At 37.9% G+C, this 26,959-nt stretch overlaps 3 protein-coding genes across 11 annotated transcripts; 2 read left to right on the top strand and 1 right to left on the bottom strand.

Annotated features, from left to right (window-relative positions):
- The first annotated feature begins 2,026 nt into the window (after positions 1 to 2,026).
- Positions 2,027 to 3,963, top strand: LOC111214976 (agamous-like MADS-box protein AGL18). Of its 2 annotated transcripts, XM_022717910.2 has the most exons (8): positions 2,027 to 2,402; positions 2,621 to 2,732; positions 2,810 to 2,865; positions 2,955 to 3,054; positions 3,127 to 3,168; positions 3,267 to 3,308; positions 3,394 to 3,542; positions 3,648 to 3,963. In XM_022717910.2, the coding sequence occupies exons 1-8, from the start codon at positions 2,221 to 2,223 to the stop codon at positions 3,736 to 3,738; spliced, it is 774 nt and encodes a 257-aa protein (XP_022573631.1). In that variant the 5' UTR covers positions 2,027 to 2,220; the 3' UTR covers positions 3,739 to 3,963. The 2 variants fall into 2 exon arrangements, with proteins under 2 accessions (XP_022573631.1, XP_048633875.1); XM_048777918.1 differs by having other exon boundaries at positions 2,955 to 3,168.
- Positions 3,964 to 6,258: 2,295 nt separating this feature from the next.
- On the top strand, positions 6,259 to 8,003 carry LOC106445200. Its single transcript, XM_013886715.3, has one exon. It carries the CDS (start codon positions 6,590 to 6,592, stop codon positions 7,934 to 7,936), a length of 1,347 nt encoding a protein of 448 aa, XP_013742169.1. The 5' UTR covers positions 6,259 to 6,589; the 3' UTR covers positions 7,937 to 8,003.
- Positions 8,004 to 11,365: 3,362 nt separating this feature from the next.
- LOC106445198 (sugar transporter ERD6-like 7) lies at positions 11,366 to 15,497 on the bottom strand. Of its 8 annotated transcripts, none has more exons than XR_007339151.1 (7): positions 15,185 to 15,474; positions 14,683 to 14,885; positions 14,534 to 14,596; positions 14,045 to 14,457; positions 13,525 to 13,918; positions 13,337 to 13,440; positions 11,366 to 11,763 (listed from the first exon to the last, which is right to left on the bottom strand). XR_007339151.1 is itself a non-coding variant. In XM_022717908.2 (5 exons), the coding sequence occupies exons 2-5, from the start codon at positions 14,767 to 14,769 to the stop codon at positions 13,840 to 13,842; spliced, it is 309 nt and encodes a 102-aa protein (XP_022573629.1). In that variant the 5' UTR covers positions 14,770 to 14,901; positions 15,185 to 15,497; the 3' UTR covers positions 13,525 to 13,839. The 8 variants fall into 8 exon arrangements, 1 of the variants encoding a protein (XP_022573629.1); XR_001288411.3 differs by having other exon boundaries at positions 14,683 to 14,901; positions 15,185 to 15,473; XR_002664107.2 differs by lacking the exon at positions 11,366 to 11,763 and having other exon boundaries at positions 13,172 to 13,440; positions 14,045 to 14,124; positions 14,194 to 14,457; positions 14,683 to 14,901; positions 15,185 to 15,477.
- Between the last annotated feature and the right edge of the window lie 11,462 nt (positions 15,498 to 26,959).

Here is a 26,959-nt window from a genome sequence, read left to right as displayed (position 1 = left end):
CACTAAAGATAGCAAAGTGTTTTAAGTTTGTGTTTGCCGACGCGCATTACGATACGAGTTACCTTATTACGTTTTGGGATCAACTGGTTTGCCAGAAAAAAATTGGGTCAGATTTTAGTGGTATATATATACCAAAGGACAAATCTTATGAAATTTGAATTCTTATTAGCTTTTGGTTCCAAACTCTGCTGTGGACCATGAAATCCTCCATTCAGTTGGACCATAGCACTATGAACTTCAGGACAGACTGCCTCCAGGTAGTCAACCTCCTGGAAGAAGACAAAGTAGACAAATGGCCATCCTTACTGGCTGAATTCGATGAGTTTCATCTTATTCTTTCTTTGTTTAATTTTTGCTCCATATCTTTTATTTCCCGTTCTTTGAACTTCCGAGCCGACTACCTTGCAAAAGGAGCTAGGTCTCGAGGTCTTATTTTCTCTCATGTAAACACTCAACTTCCAAGTTGGATGGCTCATGAGGCCAACCTCTTGGTAGTTTCTTAATAAAATATGAAGCTTTCGATTTCGATGTCAAAAAAAAAAAATATTAGCTTTTGGTGAACAATGTTTAAACCGATTACATCAAACTGGAGCCAAACAAATAAAATCCAAAACTGGTTTACTATTAAAAACCCAAAACTGAATCTACACAAAACCTAGAAGAGAATGACTTGAGTTCTATGTTGAAAAAAAAATCAAACCTTACCACCTCAACATATTCGAAATGGTTGCATTATTTTAGAAGAAAAACAAAATTTACCACTTTGTTAAAAAAACATACAAATTGGCCTTTTCCATTTGTTTTTGGGCATATCCGGTTTAAGGTGTTTAAAAAAATTAGACCGGTTTAAATGGTTCTAGCCAAATTAAAATTTTAAAGTTGGATACGGAAGGAATTAAATGGATTAAAAGTTCATTTATAAATATATATCTTAAACTTAAACTGTCATTTACATTGTAAAACAAAAGTGTTGAGCTGTACTAATATGTATTTACTTAAATACTTTCATCTTTGTAAAAGTATATTTCCTGTTGAACAAAAAAAAAAGGTATATTTCCATTCAACTTATTTGTTGACAAAAATGCCAACCAGATATTTTTTATTTGCCATTTTAGTATTTTCCTATTGTTTGGATAATTCCAAAAGACAATGTACGTTCTCTATATACGTTTTCGGTTACAATAGAAAGTATCTTTAAAAAGGAAATTTGCTTTTGCTATAAGATAAAACAAATTCGATTCACTCCAAAATCTCACTATCTATAGAAACGGTATAGCCACAGCTTTTTCTTTTTGTTTTTTTTTGCTTCTATAGATCTCAAAAACTTAAAAATAAAAAAAAGAACAAGAAAACATACTAGCTAATATCGTTTATCAACTTAAAATTAAATAAAGGTTTAAATATGAATTATTATTTTTTTTTGCTAAATTTTTTTTTTCTTCGAATCTTAGATTAAATATGAATTATTATATATACATGGCAAAAATTTCTTTTTTTGTCAACCATGGCAAAGATAATATCAAAAGATGGACAGTATATAATCTTTAGGATATCAAACCCTTAAACCAAAAAAAATAAAATAATCTTTAGGATATCAGTGTTGAATACGACTTAATTATCATGTTGCCAAAAATACAAAATAGGACAATTTAATTTAGTCGTACACTTTATTAAACTTTCTGTTGACTATGACCAAAACAGTTGATTAAATATTTTACAGTGATATACTCTACATTAAATATTTTCGTGAAACACGGTCAACCTTTTTAAGAAAATAGAAATTACATTTTTACCAAAAAAAAAAAAATAGAAATTACATTTCCTTGTGAATTAATTAAAAAAAACTAACACCGTGATAATCATGAACCGAAGCAAGAATAAAATAAAAGAGAAGAAAGAAGGCAAACCAAACAAGGCGTTATAAAAGGAGGAAGAAAGTTCCAAAATAAGGAAGAAGCAAATTAGCAAAGCCACCAAAAATGGAAAACTGCTACTTATAGTAACTCCATCTTTTTAAATGCAATACCCTAATTTTGGTAATACTTTTCTTTTCCTTCCTTAGCCCCTCCCTCCCTCCTCCTTTCCCAATTGTCATCATATAATCAAAATCAAAACTCCTTTATATATATAATAATAAATACACAAAATCTCTAAAAAGAAAAAAGCAAAGGGCTTTACTAACTTCCCTCTCTCTCTGTTTTCGATTGATTGTTTTCAGAGATGGGGAGAGGAAGGATAGAGATAAAGAAGATTGAGAATGTGAACAGTCGCCAAGTCACTTTCTCCAAGAGACGCAACGGGCTGATGAAGAAGGCCAACGAGCTTTCGATCCTCTGCGACGCGGAGGTCGCCGTCATCGTCTTCTCCAGCACCGGCAAGGCTTACGATTTCTCCAGCGGAAGGTAAAAAGACGAGTCTTTTGTTGTTTTGTGTTCATTTGAGATTCGTGAAAAGGTTTTGGCTTTATGGGTTTTGGTGTCTAAAGAAATCGATTTGTTCTTAGGGTTTTGTGTTTTGTCTGAGAAAGATCTGAGATCGAGAATAAAGAAGCAATCTTTAGAGGTTTTTGGTTGAAACTGAGAGTTTTTTTTTGTTTTGTTTGGTTTCAAATGTGTTCAAGTATGGAGCACATTCTGTCTAGATATGGGTACAGTGCTGTTACGGCTGGTCATAGACAAAGAGAAGAACAACAACAGCTTCTACTTTGTTCTTCTCAAGATAATGGTGATGTGGTATGTGTATCTATCTATAAGCAGTGATAAGCTTTTTGTTATCCCTTCCTTGACGTACATTGATTCCTTTGTTGCAGTTGCGGACAGATGAACCTTTGAGGAGCGAACTTGAGAGGCTACAGCTTGCTATTGAGTATGTCTCTCTCTCTCTCTTGTAAAGACGTGTGTTTGTTTCTTGTGTTAAAGCTTCTGCCTTTTCATTTTTTGGTTGATTGTTTTTAGGAGACTGAAGGGTAAGGAGCTTGAGGGTATGAGTTTCTCGGATCTTATTTCTCTTGAACACCAGTTGAGTGATAGCTTGCATAGCGTCAAGGATCGAAAGGTAAAGAATAGCTTTTATTCACAATCCATCTGTGAATCATCTCTGACTTGCAAAGTTTTTGTTTTGATTCAGACACAACTCTTGCTCAACCAGGTAGAAAGATCTCGGTTACAGGTAAAGAACAAGGCTTCTCTAATTGTATCATTCATCAAGTCTTACTCAATGTTACTTACATCTCACGATCTTTGTTTCATTTGCTTATAATCAACCAGGAGAAGAGAGCTCTGGAAGAGAACCAAATCTTGCGTAAACAGGTAAAGACTTACTTTAAATCCTTACACTAACTTAGTATGATCCCAAACTATATCTCTACTGAGTTCAAAGCTAATGTACCTTCAGATAGACATGTTGGCGATGTCAGGACCAAAACCATTGAGTGAAATACCGCAATTCTCTAGCCCGCAAGCAGAGCCTGAGAGCTCTTCATCAGACGATGATGACGAAAATGACAACGAGGAGCACCCTTCCGACACTTCCTTGCAGCTGGGGTAAGCTGCAAACACAAACCCTACCTTGTGTTACAAGCTTTTCCTCTTCTGTTGAGAACTCTGAGAATTATATACTGAAAACTTGTGTGTTTTGGCTTTTCTTAGGTTGTCTTCATCAGCGTATTTTGCAAAGAGAAAGAAGCCAAAGATCGAACCACCCTGCGATAACTCTGGAAGTCAAGTGGCGTCTGACTGATTGAGATATCAATCATTCTTTCTAATTATGGTGTTTAGTAGAGGTTTTATTGTGCATTCTCCTTTTGTTTCATGCTGCCTGGTCTTTTGGTGTACATTCGTATCAAGTAGAGTTTATTTTTTTAGGGTAATCAAACATTAGTTACTCTGGTTAAAGTTTCTAACAGAGAAGAAACAAATCACATTAAACATGAAGATGAGAATGATTTAAGGAGACGACCATTCAAAACGTGCGTCCAGTTTTTGATTTCACTTCTACAACAAGGGTAAATGGTCCTAAACAAGGTTGCTTGATTATAAATAGTCTCAGACGAAGTTCGAAGCCTAGCCCAATATGTCCGGTCAGTTACATAGTGGGCGAAACAATGTGTTTTCTTCTTTTTTTTTAGCTTTTGGGCTTTTAAAACTCGATTTTAGCTCAAATGTGTGAAGGCCACCGACAAATCTAGACAGCTTGATGGTTTAAAAACAGTCTGGACAGGCTGCACAGACCCATGCAATAAATAAAACTAATGAAAGTTTCTGATTTTTATTGAAAGGAATAGATCACCAGAGGGTTTTTACAAGCGGCCAAAAAGTACCAAGTTGATTTATTTCCTGTCAGTAAGTACTCAAGTCGTAATCTACCAACTTTTAATGGGCAGTAAAATTTTGGTTAGATTAAAGCAGTGGACTAGTGTAGTTGAAAGCTTTCACTTGTTTTTCCATAAAGATTAATGGGCTATATTCTAGGAAATTTGATACTTTATCAGCTTTTTAGTTTATAGTTAGTAGCTGATAAGCTAATGGTATGACTAGACGACATAAAATTTGGTAATTATACATTTAAAAGAAATAATTGTGGAAAGAAACAGAATCATAAAGAACAAAATCTGCAGAAGAAGAGATACCACGTGTGCAGTAGCATCGTCAGAAGGTTCCAATTATAAAATTAGATACACCACCGTCAGCATTCAACACACCCACACACACACTTGTTCTCATGGAGTCGGAAACAAAAGTCAAATCATCATTTAATGGGCCTAGTTTTTGATTTATATACAGTTAATAATAAGTTGCTCAAAAAAAATATGGCAATCGTTAATAATAGCAAACGTTAATATGGACATTCATTAAAGGGTAAAATATCCCTAATATCCTTGGTTTAAAATTAAATAAATAAATAAAAATAAATAAAATAAAAATAAAAAAAAATGAAAAAAAAATAATTTTTTTTATAGTTTCAGATTATATATTTTCAGATTCGAAATTTTTATAATTTTTTTTTGAAATTTTTTTTTGAAATTTTTTTTTATTTTTTTTCAAATTTTCTTTTTATAATTTAAAAATACTTTTTGAAACTGTTTCTAAAATTTTTATTTTTTATTTTAGTATTTACTTTTTATAAAATTTTAAATCCTAATTTCAAAACCCGACCCCTTAACTCTAAACCCTAAAATTTGGATTAATTAACCCAAGGGGTATAAGTGTATATTTACCTCTTTAATGAAACCTATTTTTGTGACTTTGAGCCTTGAGTGTTACTTTGCGAACAAAAATTTGGTTTGGTGCTATCCTAGTCTTTTTCTCAAAAAAAAGTTAATAATAATAGAAGAAGGCGAAAACCCCGTACTGTACTCATTACTCTCCTCATAGTTGTACCGTCCGATCACGGATCCTAGCTGTAATCAAGGGGGCAGATTTAATGAACTGGGCCTAACACCCTTCCAAGTACTTTTTCAATCACGTATCTCATTTTTTTGTATTTTCCTTTCTTGTATTTTGCCATTTCAGGAGGAGGATTATAATCCAAAATTCTTAATAGCTGATTGGCATAATTTGTTTTCAGCAACACAAATCAGCTTCTTTCGAAACATTTTTTCTGTTTGAAAAATTCACTCAGCTCCATAAATTAGTCACCATTTAACACAAAGATGTACGTCAATACTCCATTCAATCAGTTTCATTACTCCCATTCAGTTGTTGCATTCAGCTAACTATTTTGTCCTTCAATTCTTAAATGCATTATAATTGTCTAACTGAAGATTAGAAGTCCATAAGTGAAAATCATGGTTTTGATAACAAATCGCTTCGAAAGTCCTAGTAAAATGCCTTTCAAATAGTAATGTAATGGTTAAACCTGTGAAGGTAATTGCCTAAACTTTTCAATGTCTTCGGACTGAGTGAGAACGGTCAAACTTTTGGGCTGCAGCATCTGAAACCGAAGACTGTTACACGGTGAGCTACATGGTGACGTCTTAGCAGCGTCCATATTCACTTCGATCTCTAATCTATACCATTTCGGTGGGACCAGGATACTCGGTTAGCAAAATTTTTTTTTGTTTTTAAGAATATTATGCACACCCTTTAATGACGTGGTAATCAAATTGATTTTATTGATAACACAAAATCACATAAGAGACTCTTTTTCTAAAGGCTCGATACAATTAACCAAGGACGTCTGTCTCGTGATTCATGAAAATGAGTTATTTTATCTGCCAATAAACATGTGATCGTATTCATCATAGCTCATAACATTTACTAACCGTATAATAATTTATTATGAAATTATTAAATATCAGGGTTTCCAAATCAGATTAATCAACATCTCCTGTTTATCCAACCCACAATTTTGTTTGTTTCCAAACAAGTATCTGACCCCGAGGACCCGACCCGGCACATCGTTATCTTTGTTGCCAACAAATAACAATAAATAAAGGGACCGATAAATAAATTATAAACAGATTAATTTAAAAAAAAAAACTGTTAAAAAGGCAAATTCGAGAAGAAAGCCAAAAGAGAAAGCGAATGCTCTTTCCTCACCACTAACCAGAGAAACTCGCAGTGATAGAGAAAAGAGAGAGAGAGAGGGAATGGGATTGATATCATCAACGAAAGAGACGAAGAACAGTGGAAGAGGAATGGGATTCCTCTTCGTCTTCTTCCCTGACCACAACAACGACGACTCTCCTTCTCCTTCTCCTTCTCCGGCAACGACTCTCTTCCGCTCCAGATCTTCCCGTCTCCTCCTCTCCATAGCCCAATCCACAATCTCCATCTGCATCCTCCTCCTTCTCCTCACCCTCTTTCTCTTCACTCTCTCCACCTTCGAACCTTCCTCCGGCTTCCCCGCCGTTTCTCCCCGTCGGTTCCTCCTCACTCGCGACGTCGCCGGAGGAGCTCGAGGTTTTATCAACCGTCGCAACCGCTATGCTCTCCAGGGGATGGGTACTTTGTTTCTGAGAGGAACCAAGAGCATGCACGATCTGATCGTCGCTCACATCCCCTCCGATACGACGGAGGACGATCTCCGCCTCTTCGTGCGGTTGCTTCACCGCTCCGGAGTCACTTCCCGATCCGACGTCGTTTTGCTATTCAACTCTCAGAGATTCAATAAATTGATCGAAGAAGAGAACATCTCGTTCTCGAAACTAGTTAATCTGTACCGGAACTCGAATCAAACCGAAACCGACTCGGTTTGGGGATTTAATCTAACCCGGTTTACGAAGAACCAATTAACGAAGAAGGACACGTCTGAGCCTATCTGGGGGAAGAAAACACACCGAGCTAATAATAACGAGTCAGACGAGTTGACTCACGGCTCCGTAGTGGGCTTCGACGTGGCCGAGCTGGACCCGGAGAACTCGCTGTCCGGGTTCATGGACCACGTCCCGGTAGCCTTGCGGAGATGGGCCTGTTACCCAATGCTCCTCGGAAGACTCAGACGCAGCTTCAAGCACGTGATGCTCGTTGACGCGAAGATATCGTTAATCCTCGGTGACCCGTTAACCCGGGTTCGTAACCGGAGCCCCGAGTCAGTCCTCTTCTTCTCGGCCTCTAAACACAGCAGTAACAAGATTAACCCGGCGGTTATCATCGGTGGAGCGAAAGGGATCAGGAGGTTGTCGAGCGCCATGCACACCGAGATCGTGAGAGCGATGATGCAGCAGCAGCAGCAGCACAAGAGAAAGAGCTCTGTGTCGGAATCGGGAGTGCTGAGTCAGCTCGTTGGGAATGTTCATATGAGGAAGGGCTTTGAGGTGGTTGGTCCGAGTGAGGTGATTGCGGAAGCGAGTTCGACGAGAAACTCCGCGGCGTTGTCGTTAAAAAGTCGTGATATAGTACAACGCGGTAATAGTAATCATTTCGACATTACGGCGACTATTATGAAACGTATTTGTTCGTCTGAGTTAGATTCTTCTGTGTATAGTTACTGTTAGTTAGCATTATTATATTTTTGGATTTTTTAAAATAGTATAAAACAAAAATAGAGAGATTTTTCGTTTATAGATTTTTTTGTATACATTGGATAATTAGACAAGAATTGTATAATATATAAAGAGATGTCCAACTCTAATAGTACGAGGCCTTTTGGGATGGAAACCAAAAGTAAATCCATGCGGGCTTGCCAATTAGGCCCAAAGTGGACAATATCGTACTAATCGGATAATATAGAGTTGGACACGGGATTTCACAATCCCAACAATTGGTATCAGAGCAGTTGACGAGAAATCTGCAAGAAGACCGAAATACCCTTCGAGAGATGAATGGTATTCTATGAGTTAGGAATGAGAGGTGTGTGGCAGAAATCAAGTCAGAAGATCCTGGAAGTCAGTTGTGGAACACGAGATGAATGTGATCCTTAGTTTGAAGGAGAGAATGTGATATAACAAACTAAGTCCCACATTGGATAATTAGACAAGAATTGTCTAATATATAAAGAGATGTCCAACTCTAATAGTACGAGGCCTTTTGGGATGGAAACCAAAAGTAAATCCATGCGGGCTTGCCAATTAGGCCCAAAGTGGACAATATCGTACTAATCGGATAATATAGAGTTGGACACGGGATTTCACAATCCCAACAGTTTATTTATGTCCACGTTCTGTATTCATTATTGATTTGGTATTCTTCCGATAATCATATAAAAACAGGGAAATAAGAGTATTAATGCACCATTTTCATTATTTATACTAAGGATATATTCGTATCTTTTTTTTTGTCAAGGATGTATACATATATATCTTGTGTCTAATTATCTTTGTTAGTGGTATGTATGAATAAAGATTACTGTTAACCTGATAATCATAGATTAATGTTGTTAGAAGCTTCAAATTAGGGTTATCTTCAGTCAAAAAAAATTTTGTGGTTATCTTCTGAAACGATACATTTAAAATTTTAAAGTTACAGACGGCAATACTTTAATGAGAATTTCCTTTACTGCTAAGAATTCATTTACATTTTCAGAAAATGCCATAATCTTTTGGAAAAGGTTGAAAACTGTTACAAAAAATGAGAATCGATTCCTAGAACTTATCTATAAACTTTTCTTATATTTTTTTACAATAGTGCTCTACAGTGTTTCTCTTTACCTAATTAGAAACCGGAGATACTGCATAATAGTGAAGATTTAGGAAAATAATTTTAAAGCCGAACTTTAGTGACATACCACGATAACCTATGACTCCGCCGATTAATCAGCATAGGAAAGGAGGCTTTAAGAAAACAATTAAGGTTATGATGATATCACATGTTCATAATTAGAAATTTTAATTATTTTATTAAGTAGCATGTGATTATTTGGGTCTTTTGAGCTGGTTAAAGTCAATTTTGGCCACCACTTTTACTTTTGAGTTGTCTTAACAAGAATTTTTTTTTGGAAAACGTCTTTCTTCTTCGATTATTGAAACTATTATGTAACAATACAATAATGCCATCACGATTGGAATCGGATTTTGTCAATATCGCGCCAATTATCATTCAAGGCTCAAAAGGTGGCATGAAAAAGAAAGCTCATAATCTAATCACTTGATTCGGTTGAAACTTTATATCTCCGCTCTACTCATTACAATCACTGGTTACTACTATATCATTTTTAGTACATTAGTGATATAATTATGTACTACAATGGTCAAAACTTCGCTCAATTGGTTTGTCTAATTAAAACAAACAGTTTAGTTGAACTATTGACATTTTTCTTTCTGTGTTTACTGTGTAAAACTCCGTTGAATGTTTTATCATTTATATAGCTAGTTATATTAAGCTTATAACGTTTTATTGAGTCACAACATTATTACAACATATATCAGTAATTGTTTAGGATATAGATGAAGTCAGTATCTTTATATTCCCACACACCGTAAAAGCGTGAGGTTGTGAAAAGATATGAACAACAAAAGAGAACAAAGGAGAAAATTTAAATAAAACGATAAGGTGGGGGTGACAAACCTTTGTGGGTGTAAAATGTGGGGTGACAGACTTATAAAACTCATTTAATGATTCATGAAGAATTTGGCCGATAAAAGTTGATTTTCTTAAAAGTAATGCTTAGGTTATGATAATGTTATATGACCCATTCCTACTAAATTAATAGGAGTTCTATATTATATGCATGCAAGTTTGTTTATTCTATAGTATGCTCTTTGCAGAAAAATCGCCTCAACAAGAAACTTGAGATTTTCAATTGTATGTTAATATATAAAGAAAAGAAACAATGAGGGTTTCTTATTTATTATTTCCTTTCAGTTTCATAGTAACTTCTTAAATCGTACAAACAAAAGTATTTGTTATTGTCAGCATAAAACGAGTAAGCTGGACAAGAAGGAACCGACACTCTTTTCTGCCATACACGTGACACTAGATCATCCGTTATGGACCTTCTAGCGTAAGCAGAGAGTTCGTGCAAGACTATTTTCTGATTTACATGTGGGTTGCTGATTTGGATTTTTATTTATTTGTTATTATGTCGGATTGGAAGATTTTTATTTATTTGTTATTATGTCGGATTTTTAGATCAATGCTAAAATAATAAACACGCACACGCTTATAAAAGTTTCAACTCAGTAATTTACAAGTTGCAAAAAGGGAATTTCTTTTATCAATTTAGTTTTATTGTTTTATAAAAACAAATCTAGTTAACCATAAATGATATTAATGCGATTCTGACGTAGAGTATGGTTCAAAAGGTTAAGTTTGCGTAGTTACTGCTTACTAGTGACTTTAAATGCAGTGGGTATATAGGCAAAAAAAGGAGCAAAATTCGAAAAAATCGAGAAGGAAAGTCCCAAACATACGTAGGTGAGTGGCAGCGATATTGTCTCCAAGAGATTAGTATTTCATGAGTTAAGAATCAAACACTGATACATTTGTTCATGAGTTTACATGAAGACATTGATCATTAATAATCAAATAATGAGAATCCACATAAAAGAATTTACAAACCACCACCACAAGACTATGCTAGGAATACGAAGAATCAAAACACTGAACCCAAACCCACTCATGACAGAGCTGTTTTTGTGAACAATGATGTGGTTATTGTCTTTTTTGAGAATCAAACCCCTTTAGCTCACTTCGATCTGACCGAGTTGGACCCGGAAAACTCGTTATCTGGGTTCATGGACTACGTCCTGGTAACCTTGAGGAGATGGGCTTACCCTATGCTTATGGGAGGAGTCAGACCCAACTTCAAGCAGGGGCGGCTCGATGAATCTATGAGCCATTTGGCAAAATAATTTTAATATCTTTTTTGCATATATTTATAAGTAAATTTAAAAGTTCTAGGGCGTTAGAGCATTAGTGAACCCCATGGAAGGGGTTCACAAAGTATTTTTTTATTATTTTTTGTTTGATTTTTGTTTAAAAAAAAATTAATTAATTAATCGGATTAATCGTGGGTCAGCACGTGTCGTGAAGCCCGCGTTACAGTGATGATCCGGGTTCAGTGCAGTGACCCCATGAACACAAATTCACTTCTTTTGTTTATTTTAATACTTTTTAAAAAAAAAACTGTGTGAACTCCCCATGGAATTCACTGATGCAGATGCTCTTATATCTAATTTTTTTTTGAAAAAAAAAGTGGACTTCCTTTTAGTATTATTTATGGAAAAAATTTTGGATTCCGGAGCCCATGCCTTCTTGCCCCATGGTGTAAGCCAGCCCTGACTTCAAGCACGTGATGCTCCATTGCTCCTTGCACGAAGACTTCATTGTTCCTTGTAAGGCTGGACACTTTTACCCGATACCCGAATCCAAATCCGAACCTGGCCTGAAAAAAAATCATAACCAAAATAGCAAAATACTCAAATGGTATGGAATTAAGAAGATTGAATATCAAAACCCAAACGGATAGCATCTAAACCCGAATAGATATCCCAAGATAACCGAATATATGCATATTTAACCATGTTGTACATGGCTCAAAATCATATGATATACATATAGTTGAGCATAAAGTCATTTATACACTTAATTTGTTTTATGTGAACTTCCTTCACTACTAAGAATTCTTTTACACTGTTTTTCAAAAATGACATAATCTTTTGGACAAAGTTGAAAACTGGTACAAAAGTCAAGAGTCTATTCTGATAACTTGTTTTTTTTAGATAGTGCTCTATAGTGTTTCTCTTTACCTAATTAGAAACCAAAGATAATACATGCATATTAGTAAAGATTTAAATTACTATTTTTCAAGCAGAACTTAAATTGACATACGATGATGTTAACCTGTGACTCCGCCAATTAATTAGTCTAGGAAGGAGGCCTTAAGAAAACAGTTAAGGTTATGATGATATCACATGTATCATAATTAAAATGTTAACTATTTAGTTAAGTATCACACTTTTACTTTTGTCTAACACTAAAACTTTTTGGAAAACGTCTTTGCTTCTTCAATTATTGAAACTATTATTTTAACAAAGACAATAATGCGATCACCAGATTCATCGTTGGAATCGGATTCTATCAATATCTCACCAGTTATCGTTCAAGCCATGACATAACACACAAAAGTTCATTATCTATTCACTTGATTCGGTTGAAAAAATCTCCACTCATTGCAGTCACTGGTTACTGCTATGATAATCTTTTTAGTACATTAGTGATATAATTATGTGTAATGGTCAAACTTTGCCCAATTGATTTAAAACTTATAAATAAACCGTTTGGTTGAATTATATAGTGTAAAACTCCATTGAATGTTTTATTATTTATATAGTTATTAGATGATTTTCCCGTGTTGATATAAATATTTCTAAAGTAAATATACTATAATAATTGATGGAGAAATTTCATGTTTATCATTTTCATGTTACAATTTTTCATTTTACTACCACTAAATGAACATTTTCAAAAATATATTTTTCATTAAGTGGCAAAAAACTTTTATACTCTTGTTCTCTATATACATAATAAATAATTATTTAAATAAATAAAAAGTAAAAAAAAAAATATATTTTTCAAGTTCGAACTTTTTTAAAAAACAATTTGAACTTTTTTTCAAAATTTATTTTTGAAAATCGAAATTATATTTGAAACTATTTTTAAAATTATATTTTAAGTATTTATTTGATTAATTTCTTATTTGCATTTAGGTGGTTGTTATCTTAGATATGTAAATTTATTTTATTAATATTATGTATAACTTAAAATATATTGTGTTTAGAATGAAATAAAAATAAATAAACTTAAGTGTCTTATTCCAAATTACATAAATTAATATAACGATAATATTATGAAGTCTCATGAATATATATAATTTTTACAAAAGAACTAAATTGTAACAGTTAGTTAATATTTTATTTTCATTTTTATTCTGCTTTAAGTTGTCCTATGATTTTTACCCCACAACGTTTCGAGCTGGAGTTCCAAGCAGCATCCACACTGCACACAAGGATCTCTGGGGCGAATGAAGGTGACAGCGACCTTGCTATGTCCTTTGATTTTGCTTTGTGGAAATATATAACAGTGTGCTTTAGAAAATTTCATGCAAGAGAGATGGATTTTGATCAAGCTTCAAAGTATGAAGTACCTCAGGAAGGTCTTTCTTAATCACAGCCTCTAAGGATTTTGACTTGATTGAGTTTTCCTCCTGTTCTTTTTTTGATTCTATGTGAGGTAGAACTCCAACAAATGTCCAGTCTGAAACAGTTTCAGACTTTGTTGTCAATGGGAGGAGTCTCCACAATCTTTTTGTTCTCTCTTAGAGCTGCAACTTCTAATGGCCTATTGCCTTCCTGAAAATCACAGCCATATGAGGGTATGTGTTCATCATTAAAAAGCTAATTGTTACGAGAGTTCCTCGTCTTTCTGATTAGGATCACGTCCAGTTTAAGTAAACAGTTGATTAACACAAGATCTCCAATATCAGCAGCAAGGTGCTCCGCAGTTGCACCACCAGCAAAAATATAAGCTTTGGCACCTGCCTGTAATTAACAAAATAAGAATCAAGCTTGATTTAAGATGGATAGCAACTGAAACAGGACAACACTACAAATTAGGAACATCTAAAAACTTGACCAAAAGTTTTAAGCATGCCACAGAACCACTACCTCGATGGGCTCAACACATAGGAGAATGCTCCCATTCCATAACCCGTTGCCAGTCTTCCGAGATCCAGAGCCACTACTCCCTTTGATAAGGACACCATTTAACACAAAGAGAGAGATACATTATGCAAAAATTGAATACCAGCATATACATTTTGGTTTAGAATCTTGAGTCAGGCCTTAGCAAAGAAGATTGCTAGCCAACCGACGACACAAAAAGCAGAAGAAACTCTCATCGCCTGGATACAACAAATCCACAAGTAGTATAGGCATATATACTATCACAAAGCCAACTCTGATGGAAACTTTCAATTTTTTTCCCTGACACCTTTTCTTCCAACTAAATCAGGTATAGGCCCACTTGTGATAGCACCAATCATTGCACCAAAAGTCAGTAAAGAACCAAAGAGTGAAAACTGCAAATTTTGAGGTGATGGCTAAGCAAAACTTCAATGGCAATAGATGATTCAGTTAAAAAGAATTATGTATAACCTCAGCTATAGTCAGAAAAAGATCATTCCTAATTGCAGCCTGAGCAGGTGAGGAGTATCCCGGCTGCATCAAAACACATTTCAATCCAAAAAAAAAATCAATGGCCTAACAAAGCTATTGAGTTTCCATGGATATGTAAATTCACTTACACAAGAACCAAAAGCTAAAGAACCACAAACTACAACAAAGGTGCTAAGATTAACCATCCACGGCTGCTTCGGCTTTGATTCAGCCATATCCTTGTCCACCAATGGTTCCCTGACTTCTCTGCTGCCATCACTTGTGTTTCACATCTTCATGATTATATATGTCTTCCTTCTGGAGTTTTTGGTCTCCACAACTTTCCTCAAAACTGCAAAGAGACGAAACTTGAAGCAAGATTTGAGTAAGAAGGCAGAAGAAAACAATAGCTTCTTATAGTTGATAGTGACGATTTAGGCAAGAAAGCTTTGTGGTACCAAAGAGACAAAAGCTCTGTTTTATGTATTTTTCTTGGCATTATATTTTAGGGGGTAGATTAGTTTCCTCCTCTATAGCTAAGGACAGCGTTAAGCTAGTTGAGAGGGGATGAAACCAAATTGAGGTAAATATAAAACGAATATTCTGTATAAAAAGAACATCATCCTAATGCTTTTTGGTAAACTCACTTACAAAAGGATGTTTAAATAAAATTGGATACGGCAAGTGTATTCAGACACATGCAAGATGCAAGTGGCAGTCATGACCTCCTCTGGATGGATCTTCGACTACAAATTTCTATGCTTCATGGAATTGATCGTCGTAGGTCTGTGAAATTAGTGGATCGTGATCCTTTCTTCTTCTTCTCTACCCTGGCTATTTTCTCTGTCTTCACCATCTATGTCTCGCTCTATCGTTTCGTTTCCACAGAAATTATATAACATATAAAAAAACGAAAATCAGAAATCAATCATCATAAATAACAAAAAAAAAATTTATAGAGGTGGGGTCCACAAAAATGCACACGTGGACCCCTTTAAAAAAGAGCAAAGACTTAAATATTATAATATACTAGGGTCGGCCCGCCCTACGGGCAGAATATTAGTTAATTTAATATTCACTAAATGCTCGAGTTGAAATTTGTTTTAAGATTCAAGAATTTGGTTATCTGTTATGTGTTACTTATTAGTATGCGGTGGTATAGTTGTTTTTCGATTATTCTTACTTTGGTATTGTATCAAATTAACTAATTGTCCAACTCATAATTATAGATGTACAAATGTGGATTTGTGATAAAGTTTGATAACAATACTGGTTTTTTTTAATTCTTATTCATAGTGGAGTGTGCATGTGTCAGAAAGAGGTCTATATCAACGTTTATGTTTTTGCGTATGGATTTTAAATATATATTATTTTGTATAATGCATACTTGCTCTATAACATTTGCTTGTAGACTAAAAAAACGGTTTTCTATATTTTTAAAAGAGAAAATATTTAGTCTAGAATATAACATGGATATATGTATTGACTATATATAGAAGTTGAGTGTTATTTTAAAATGATATATGTATAGAGGTTTTTTAACCATTATTTCACTAGCACCAAACATTTATAACTGCAAATACCTTCTTTTAAAAGCAAAACTAATAAAAGCGTGTACAAAAAATGTATTTTGATATATATTATATGCATCAAGTTATAAAGGTTGGAAACATTGCAAAACTGTTTGGAGCAAAGTTTTTAACTTCACGATCTTCATCTTGACGTCAGTTCAGTGCCGGCCCTGGCCACAATCAGAAGAAGCATGAACTTCCAGCCAACACGATAATAAGTATTTTCGCGGCCACATATTTATAAAAAATGACTTTAGCCTAGTGGTTCTAAGAGAAATTACTAGTGCTGGAGGTGCTGGGTTCAATTATCCCTGACAACTTTTTGTTTTATTTTGATCCCAAATATAAAATGGGACACGTGTCACTCTCATAACGCACGACTTGATGACGTGGCATCACAGGAGGGAGGCGAACATAATTTTATACTAGATTCTAACCCGCACTTTTGTGCGGGATTACTTGTATTGGTATTTATAATTTATGTTTTTTTTTGTTAATTATTTTATGATTTTATGATATTTTATAAACTTCGATTTGCGGTAAATTGTATTTTTTGGGTTTTGTTTTGATTCCAATTCAGTTGTGGATTTTGATTTTTAGTTTAAAAAATATAGTAATAATCTGGTTATTTATAAATTTGAATTTGGTTTGAACTTTGTTATTTTAGTTTTTGGTTCGGTTCATCTAACTTTGCAATTATACTTTTTTATAGTGATCCATGCGCGTGCACGGATTAATTGTTATTTATATAAAGAATATATGATGTTTGTTATGTATTAAGTTATAGTAGTAGTCTTCATTTGGTTTTGATTTTCGGAACCACTAAATTTTAAAAATATAAAATATCATCAAAATTAGGGAATACCGAAGCATAAATTTAAAATATTTTAATATATTATCTTCGATATTTTTATTAATATCAAATGTTTGGTTTCAACGAAAGGTGATAATTTAAAAATATATTAAATGCACAGATTTATGGATATATTTGTTTCAAAGATATGTTCTATATTTTAAATAATAGATTTGAATTTTGAATACATTAAAATCTATCTAAAACTATATAAAATAATATTGTTGAAATCTGTATTTTATAGCATGGGAATAACACGTTGATGTTGTGTTTGGGTATAAAATAGAGATTTGGGTATAAAATATGCGACACATTTAAGAAGAAGAAGTCGATGTTATGTTGTAATCTAAACTACTACATATGAGATGGTGTTCATACAAAAATAAACCACAAATCAAACATTTAACAATTTTTAGATATTGATTTTTGAGTTCATAATCCATCTTTGGAAGTTGATCAGACTGATAAGTAACCAAACGTGGAGACAACAATAACTATCCCCTAATCTATCTATTAGATGAGATTTTAATAAGTTCGATTGATTTCTTTCAAATGAATCCAAACGGTATTTGTTTGTTTCGGATTTAAAAAGCTGGTTTGTTACTCAAATATTAATCCAAACCATAATTGGTTTAATTTAAATATACCAGTTACCATATAAAACTGTATAAGTAATGTGTTTTATATTAGTCACAACATATTTAATAAGTCCAAATTAAAAACATGCCATGGTAGAATTCAAATAGAACCCTCAATTAATAGATTAGATATATAGATATATAGACTAGGTAAAAATCCGCGCCTTGCGCCTTGCGCGGAATGAACATTATATATAAAAATAATTTTATATATTATATGTTATTACATATTCTGAAATAATAAATATATACTGAATAATTAAAAGAATGAACATTATATATAAAAATAATTTTATATATTATATGTTATTACATATTCTGAAATAATAAATATATACTGAATAATTAAAAGACACTAACTGTTACATATATAATTGAACCATGGATCACAAAATTTGAATGTGAGATTTTTAACAGTTTTAGTAATTTATAGTCATTTTTAAAAATTTAAAATATAACATATACAAAAAGTCTAATTTTTTATTATATGATTATTGTGGTTGTTTAATTTATTTTAATAGTTTAAAATTAAACAAATATGATAGAAGATATACTAATTTTTTATTACATGTTTCGAGTGGGTTTGAAACGTAAGTTGTCATCTCATATTTAATTCCGTTGAGACGTTCAGTCTGTTGGTTTGCTCGAGATGTGAGTTTTCGTAAAAGTTATTTCTTCTTACGAATTTTTGGGAACATTAAGATATGAACGGAGAGACATGTTTTAGGATCTCGTATCATTTTTTAAATATCATATTCTTGAGATGTTAGAGACCAATGTGATGGGTTTAGGGCAAGACCTAGGTTTACTCTCGATTTTAGGTTTGTGCGGTGACTAACCGGCTATCGATTTTCCTGTTGTGATTTCTAACTGCCTTGTACCGATTTAAAGTCCGCGATTCTCGGCTTATATGACTTGTGTGGCACGAATCGAGCATCTTTCCAGAGATAATTTTTAAGCCAACTGGAAATGCAAGACCAAAATTTCGGATTTTTTTTTGGTAGCGCGCTTTTATTGTTGTGTTGGGTGTTCGAGGATAAAGAGAGTGATCGGGTAGCGATTGTTTAAGACGGCTGGCGTGTTCGTTGGGACCAATCGACAAATGGGGTGTAAATATTTGTAGGGTTTTTATGGTCGTGTTCGGACAATTGTTTGCAGAGTGTTGAATTTTAACTTGGCGACATCTCGCAGTTGCTTTGAAGACTATACATATATTTTAGGTGCTGAAGAATGATTGCTTTGGGATTTGGGCCGGATAAGATCGCTGACAAGAGTCTAATGTTTGTAGACTTTTTAAGCGTGTCCTGAGACTTTTTGCGTTAATTGGAGCGTAAATGTTCAATAAAAGAAAAAATGGGTATGATACTAAAGTTGTTTTTTTTAACAAACTCGATTACAATGATGTGCATCTCTTCAAACGTGGGAGTATACGAGTATACGTACCCATTCTTCCCCCCCCCCCTTTTTAGAGAGGGGGATAGCTGAACTCGTCTTTTGACGAGCTGCCTACCTCTTTCGAGGATCAAGCCATCTCGTAGTTCTGTTTTTATGCCGCGAGTATTCTTACTCAGCGGTTGTCGCCGTACTGACCGCCTTGATCGTGGTGACCGTGGCAGGATCAATGTTTTTGTCCGGGTTTTCCGGTTGAGTCGTAGTGTCGACTTCGGAATCGTGCTGAGTTTTGATGTTCGAAGCGTTCGCGTCCTTATATGAAGTGTTTTCGGCCGAAGGTTGAGCTAACTTCGTGCGCTTGCGTGTTGCCATTGCGGAAGTCGCGATTTGCCTTAACTTATGCTCCACGAGGAAGCAAAGCCGCGACTATTTTTGACAACCCAAGGTTGCTGCGACTCCTCTCTGGGTCGGGAATTTGAAGCCGAGGTGGTATGTAGATGGAACGGTTTTCATGGCGTTGAGCCATGGGGTTCCCATGATCACATTGTAGATGGCAGAATTATCGACCACCGCAAAATCGACGATTTTTGTGATCTCCCTGGCCATGACTGGTTTTTCGGGGGAAGTATCGATGACTCTCGGATCGATCCAGTCATGGCAAAGGAAATCATGAAAATCGTCGAGTTCGCGGTGGTCGATCATCCTGCTATCTACAACATGATCATGGGAACCCCATAGCTCAACGCCATGCAAGAAGCCGTCCCGTCAACATACCACCTCGGCGTCAAATTAACTAGATGAGTTGTGGATTAACTCACTAGAACACTTATGACGCAGGGTTGAAAGAATAAGTTTAAAGAACGCTTTGTATAGCATTTGCGAAACTCTCAAATTATTTTGTTGATTCAAGTCTGTAAAAAGACATCAACGTTTCTTTTTAATTTTTTGTTCTCGAAACATGTGGGGGATTGTTGGGTATGTTTCTACTATTGGGATTTATTAATTATGAAATTGGGCTTTGTCGTTTCAAGCTTTGTTTTCATCGTTTAAGTTAATTGTTTTGATAAGAAAATGTTTTATAAGAAATAGAAGAAGTCAAAGCTTGCGGCTGAATTTTCTAAACGGCTTCCAAAATCTTTGTTAACGGAACTTGATTGTGGGAGAGATGGGATGGGATCTCTCCTGAGCATTACGATCTTTTGACTATCAAGAGAGAAGTTTGGAGCTTGAAAGAGAATACACAATTTCATCATCTCTTCTTCTTTCTCTAAGTTTCTGGTTTCTGAATTCTTTAAAGTATTACTTCTAACAAATTTCCAACTCAGAACGGAGTCGTGGCCATCTGGAGATGTCAAAAACAGTCATGACTATGTTTCCTCGCGGAGCATAAGTTAAGGCAAATCGCAACTTCCGCAACAGCAAATCGCAAGCGCACGAAGATAACTCAAACTTCGGCGGAAAACACTTCAAACAACTTCTATTGACGTGAACGCTTCAAACGTCAAAATTTAACACGACTCCGAAGCCGACACCACCGAACGCTCGGATGAAATGCTAACCCAGCCACGGTCACCACGATCAAGGTGGTCACGGCGACAACCGCCGAGCGACAACCGCCGAGCGACAACCGCCGAGTAAGAACACTCGCGGCATAAAACAGAACTATAGCTTGATCCTCAGAAGGGGTACGTAGGCAGCTCGTCCCCCTCTCCAAAAAAGGGGGGGGGGAGTGGAGTGGGTACGTATACTCGCACAGGTACGTATACTCGCACATTAAAAAAGGATGCACCATTGTAACCGAGTTTTTCATAGATTTTGAAAACATTTGAAAGTCTCAGGACACGCTTAGAAAATCTATACACGTTAAGACACTTGTCAAGCGGCCTAATCCGGCCCAAAATCGCAAAACAATCTTTCTTCAGCACCGAAAATACTTGTATAGTCTTCGAAACAACTGCGTCTAAGTTAAAATTCGAGACGATGCGAACAAATTATCCAAACGCGACCATAACAACCCGACACCTAGTTCGTCGATTGGCCCCGACGAACACGCCAGCCGTTTTAAACAAACGCAACTCGATCACTCTTTGGTCCTCGAACGTCCAACACAAGGACGAAAGCGCGCTACAAAAAAAAATCCGAAATTTTGGTTGACTTAAAAATTATCTCTGGAAAGATGCTCGATTCGTACCATACAAGTCATATAAGACGAGAACCTATCGCGGACTTTAAATCGGTACGAATCAGAATCGATCGCAATAGGAAAATCGATAGCCGACTAGTCACCGCACAAACCTTAAACCAAGAGTAAACATAGGTCTTGCCATAAACCCCTCGCATTGGTCTCAGACATCTCAAGACATGATATCTAAACAATACGAGATCCTAAACTATGTCTCTCTGTTCACACCTCAACGTTCCCGAAAATCGTAAAAATAAATTATTCTTGCGAGAAAATCACGAACGAACCGACAGACTGAACATCTCAATGAAATTAAATATGAGACGGCAACTCATGTTTACTTTAAACCTACTTAAAACAATTCGAAATAAACATCCATTATATATAAAGACCGCGTAAGCGGTAGGGATTCGAAGCCACCAACGGCCAGTCTCGGTAAATGATAAAGCCAGAACATGCTCATGCAATGTCTCGAAATAAAAGCCACACTCTGCAGAAAAAAGACCGATAAAAGCCATACTCGGCCACAAACGCAAGATATATAAACAACCTCGTCCCTCTGGACGTTCACTCAACCCCTCAAGGTTCAAAGTAAAAGTTCCCGACAACGAAGCTCCAAACGCATCCTCGCAATTACCGGGAAACTCGGTCGTGACCTCTTCGGTATCGGGAGAAACCGGGATGAGATCCCAGAATCCTTGGATCATCCCATCGATCGGGGGGAGTGAGCATGTTCCTTCATGCCGCCCTCCATTAACCTCATCTCCTTCTCAAAAACGTAGTCATCCGCCTGCGTTTTCCAAAGACTCCCAACCGAACCGCGACACTCACGGTAATCGCCTACCTAGGTGAAAGCATTCTTGAGGTTCTCGTACTCGATCTGGAATTGAGAGGCGCGAGTCTTCATCACCTCGACGATCTCCCTCTTACCCTTCCGTTCCGCCTTACGAACATCCCTCGCATGATCACGAGCGAGTTGTGCATCTCGCTCCAAAATCTCGCCTTGCATGCGAGCAAGATCCCTTTCCGCTTTCTCCGCTTTGAAGCGATAGACCATGGCCTCTCTATGGCTCGCCTCAATGGCCGAGCCAAGTAAGTTCAGGCCCTGCAGAACCAATTAACACGTTACAAGCGGAAAAAGGTATACTTAAAGACAGTCGCCAAAATTCTTGAGAACTAACCCTGTTGATACGAGACCCTTCGGCGACGACTTTCGGCCTCCCCGATTCGTTCGTAGGCGGAGGAGCATCGAAGCCTGAGGGTAGACCAGCAAAGAAATCATCAAAGTCTAGAATAGGGACCTCGCTCGTACCGCTTCCATCGCCGTAAGCAAGGTCCAAATCCCACTTAGGAAGCATATAATCGTCCACTGAAAACTCTATGTCGCCAAGATCAATATCTTTCCCCTTCGAAGAATTCAACCCCGTTGCAACCGTGGGAGCAGCATCGGGATCGGAGCCGCTTCCTGTCTCCGCGACCGAAGCAAGACCGGGTTGCGCAAACCTCAACGCGTTTCAAACTCCCTTCAGCGTAAAGGAAGTCTAGAAAACGGACTGTTCCTAAGATTATATCCTCAGGAAACAGAGCAAGCGGGTTGATGAAGGGACGATCATTCGGCAACCTCCGGAACAATGGGATACAGCTCTTTTCGACAGACGCAACGTCTATACGAACAAAGAAGAAAAAGTTCGTCCATAAGTTGAAGTTGGAAACAAACCCCTTGACCATTGACATGAAGACATGAAGTTCCGAGGGACCAGCCTATACTCCGGAAACGGAGCAAGCGGGTTTTTAATGATCTTCAACCTGAAAACCGCGCTTCGAAATGGTCGACAGGATCAGAACTCCGATGAGGTACACTAATCTCGTCCGAACTCCGAAGAGGGTTCAGTTGACTTATCGCCAACTCAAAACGATCCAACACGCAGACGATAATCTCGAGAATCGGGAACCACAAGCGGCAGCGCACTACGAATGCTTCGTAACAAGTAAAGTAACCCTCTGGGGACTACTACAAGCGGCAGCGCAGAACTTTCCTTGACGAGGAATCCGAAATTCCACCACATCCGAAATCTGATAGAACGACCGCATGGTCTCGAGAATCTCGAGAAATTCGCTTTTACTCCTACTTGGTGCGTCTTCTTCGACCAGGAAACGACTTCTCTTTGGGAGGTGTGATTGAACCATAACACGCAACCCACCATGCCTCATTCTCGGCCGGGTCTACCGAATGAGGCACAAATTCTACCTTCGGCACAAGGAGCTCTTCGTGAACGTTTGCGGACGAGGATCCTTTCTTTGCAGTCATTTTCTTACTCGACATTTCGTATTTTCTTTTGAGAATCAAGAAGAAAAGAATAGAGAGAAAAAAATAATTTTTTTCAAATGAACTATCTATAAGAATAAGCAACTGAAAAGATTATGAAGACTCCGAAGTTACCAACGGATTATAGGCATGAGAAATTACTATTTACTTGCGGATTTTCAAACACGAACTTCGCCTAAATACACTAATCTCGTCCGAACTCTCCAAAAGCGGTAGGGATTCAAAGCCATCAACAGCCAGTCCCGGTAAAATGATAAAACTGCCAAAACAGGCTCATACAATCTCTCGAAATAAAGGCCACTTGCGGCCACATCCCTCTCAGATCCAAAGTAAAAGTCCCCGGACAATTCTCTTTGGGAGGTGTGATTGAACCATAACATGCAGTCCACCATGCCTCATTCTCGGCCGGGTCTACCGAATGAGTCACAAATTCTACCTTCGGCACAAGGAGCTCTTTGTGAACGTTTGCGGACGAGGATGCCGAACGCATCCGCAGGACGATATACTTCCTCGAACGCATCCGCAGGACGATCCACTTCCTCGTCACCATCGGGAAACCAGGTCGCGACCTCTTCAGTATCAAGGGAAACTGGGAAGGAATATCCAGAATCCTTGGATCCTCGCGTCGATCGAGGGAATGAGCGCCTCAGCGTGAGCATGTTCGTTCATGCCGCTCTTCATCAAACTCATTTCCTTCTCGAAAACGTAGTCGTCAGCTCGCGTCCTCCAAAGACTTCTCGAACCACTACACTCACGGAAATCGCCCACCGAGGTAAATGCGTCCTTGAGGTTCCCATACTCGACCTGGAACTGAGAGGCACGATTCTTCATCACCTCGACGATCTCCCTCTTGCCCTTCCTTTCCGCCTTGCGGATAGCCCTCGCATGATCACGAGCAAGTTGTGCATCTCGCTCCAACATCTCGCCTTGCACGCGAGCGAGATCTCGTTCTGCTTTCTCCGCTTTAAAGAGATAGACCATGTCTTCCCGACTATGGATCAATGGCCGAGCCAACCAAGTTAAGACCTTACGAAACTGATTAACACGTTACAAGCGGAAAAAGAAACACCTAGGCAATCGCCAAAATTTTCAAAAAAAATATAACCCCTTGATAATGCGAGACCCTTCCGCGACGACTTTCGGCCTCCCTGATTCATTCATAGGCGGAGGAACATCGAAGCCGTAAGCAAGGTCTGGATCCCATCGCGGAAGCATATAATCGTCCATCGAAAACTCTATGTCACCATCCTTCCCCTTCGAAGAGTTCCACCCCGTAGTAACAGTGGGAGCAGCGTTGGGACTCTGATCATCGGGCTCAAAGTCGCTCCCCGTTTCCACAGGACCTGGACGCACAAACCTCAATGCCTTCCGAAGCGAGGCCTTCCGAACTCGCTTCGGCGTAAAAGAAGTCCAGAAAAACGGACCATTCCTGAGAAGATCACTCACTTCGATGATATCCTCGGGGAACAGAGCAAGCGGGTTGATGAAGGGACAGTCATTCGGCAACCTCCAGAACAGCGGGATACAACTCTCTTCGACAGACGCAGCGTCTATACGAATAAAGAAAAAAAACTTCTTCCACGAGTTGAAGTTGGAGATGAACCTCTTAACCACCGGACATAAAGCTCCGAGGGACCAGTCTATACTTGTCCGTATCCTTGACGAGCTGTAGCCTCAAAAGTGTTTCAAAGTGATCGACAGAAAGGGAGAGACCATGCTCGTAGCTCAGGATCAGGATTCTAATGAGATGCTGAATGACAAGGGGATTCAGCTGGCTTATCGCCACCTCGAAACAGTCCAACACGCGGACGATGATTTTGAGAATCGGGAACCACAAGCGACAACGCACTACGAACGCTTCGTCGCAAGTAAAGTAACCCTCCGGGGGGCTAGTCCCAACGCACTATTAGTGCGCTCCCCTCGATGGGGAACTCGCAATTCCACCGTGTCCGGAATATGGTAGAATGACCGCATGATCTCGAGAAACTCATCGGTACTCCTGCTTGGAGCCCCTTCTCGATTGCACGATGGGTCAGGACCGGGAACGACTTCTCTTTGGGAGCAGTGATCGAACCGTAATGCGCAACCCACCATGCTTCATTCTCTGCGGGATCTACCGAGTGAGGCACAAACTCTATCTTCTGAACAATGAGCTCATGAGAGCGCTTGCGGACGAAGACCCTTTCCTTGAAATCTTTTTCTTACTCAATATTTTATAATCCTCTTTTGGGAAACTAGAAGAAAATGATAGAGAGGAAAAGATTTCAAGGAAAGGGTCTTTGTCTGCAAGCGCTCATGAGGAGCTCCTTGTTCTGAAGATAGAGTTTGTGCCTCACTTGGTAGATCCCGCCGAGAATGAAGCATGGTGGGTTGCGCATTACGGTTCGATCACTTCTCCCAAAGAGAAGTCGTTCCGGTCCTGACCCATCGTGCAGTCGAGGAAGGGGCTCCAAGCAGGAGTACCAATGAGTTTCTCGAGATCATGCGGTCGTTCTACCATATTCCAGACACGCTGGAATTCCGGGTTCCCCATCGAGGGGAGCGCGCTAATAGCCCCCCAGAGGATTACTTTACTTACGAAGCGTTTGTAGTGCATTGTCGCTTGTGGTTCCCAATTCCCAAAATCATTGTCCGCGTGTTGGACCGTTTCGAGGTGGCGATAAGCCAGCTGAATCCCCTTGCCATTCAGCATCTCATTGGAATCCCGATCCTGAGCTACGAGCATGGTCTCTCCCTTTCCGTCGATCACTTTGAAGCACTTTTGAGGCTACAGCTCGTCAAGGATACAGACAAGTATAGGCTGGTCCCTCGGAACTTTATGTTGGTGGTTCATCTCCAACTTAAACTCGTGGAAAAAGTTTTTCTTCTTTGTTCGTATAGACGCTGCGTCTGTCGAAGAGAGTTGTATCCCATTGTTCTGGAGGTTACCGAATGATCGTCCCTTCATCAACCCGCTTGCTCTGTTCCCCGAGGATATCATCGAAGTGAGGGATCTTCTCAAGAACGATCCGTTTTTCTGGATTTCTTTTATTTTGAAGCGAGTTCGGAAGGCGTTGAGGTTTGTGCGTTCAGGTCCTGTGGAAACGGGGAGCGACTCCGAGCCCGATGATCGGAGTCCCGATGCTGCCCCCACTGTTGCGACGGGGTGGAACTCTTCCAAGGGGAAGGATATTGATCTTGGTGACATCGAGTTTTCGATAGACGATTCTATGCTTCCGGGATGGGATCCAGACCTTGCTTACGGCGACGGAAACGGTACTAGCGAGGTTCTTATTCTGGACTTTGATGATTTCTTCGCTGGTCTTCTCTCCGGCTTCGATGCTCCTCCGCCTATGAATGAATCAGAGAGGCCGAAAGTCGTCGCGGAAGGGTCTCGCATTATCAACGGGGTTAGATTTTTTCAAAAATTTTGGCGATTGCCTAGGTGTTTTTTTTTCCGCTTGTAACGTGTTAATCGGTTTCGC

Source organism: Brassica napus, chromosome A4, assembly GCF_020379485.1.
Source record: "Brassica napus cultivar Da-Ae chromosome A4, Da-Ae, whole genome shotgun sequence".
NCBI classification, from domain to species: Eukaryota; Viridiplantae; Streptophyta; class Magnoliopsida; order Brassicales; family Brassicaceae; genus Brassica; species Brassica napus.
The sequence above is the reverse complement of the archived record's forward strand: the minus strand, read 5'-3'. Positions and strand labels throughout refer to the sequence as shown.

Excerpts from the sequence above, each read along its gene's own strand:
- LOC111214976 (XM_048777918.1), top strand. The coding sequence starts at position 2,221 with ATGGGGAGAGGAAGGATAGAGATAAAGAAGATTGAGAATGTGAACAGT. Across the intron at positions 2,403-2,620 it reads TACGATTTCTCCAGCGGAAG|TATGGAGCACATTCTGTCTA; the intron begins GTAAAAAGACGA and ends AATGTGTTCAAG. Across the intron at positions 3,169-3,266 it reads TAGAAAGATCTCGGTTACAG|GAGAAGAGAGCTCTGGAAGA; the intron begins GTAAAGAACAAG and ends ATAATCAACCAG.
- LOC106445200 (XM_013886715.3), top strand. The coding sequence starts at position 6,590 with ATGGGATTGATATCATCAACGAAAGAGACGAAGAACAGTGGAAGAGGA.
- LOC106445198 (XM_022717908.2), bottom strand. The coding sequence starts at position 14,769 with ATGGCTGAATCAAAGCCGAAGCAGCCGTGGATGGTTAATCTTAGCACC. Across the intron at positions 14,597-14,682 it reads CTTTAGCTTTTGGTTCTTGT|CCGGGATACTCCTCACCTGC; the intron begins GTAAGTGAATTT and ends GTTTTGATGCAG. Across the intron at positions 13,919-14,044 it reads TATGTGTTGAGCCCATCGAG|GCAGGTGCCAAAGCTTATAT; the intron begins GTAGTGGTTCTG and ends TGTTAATTACAG.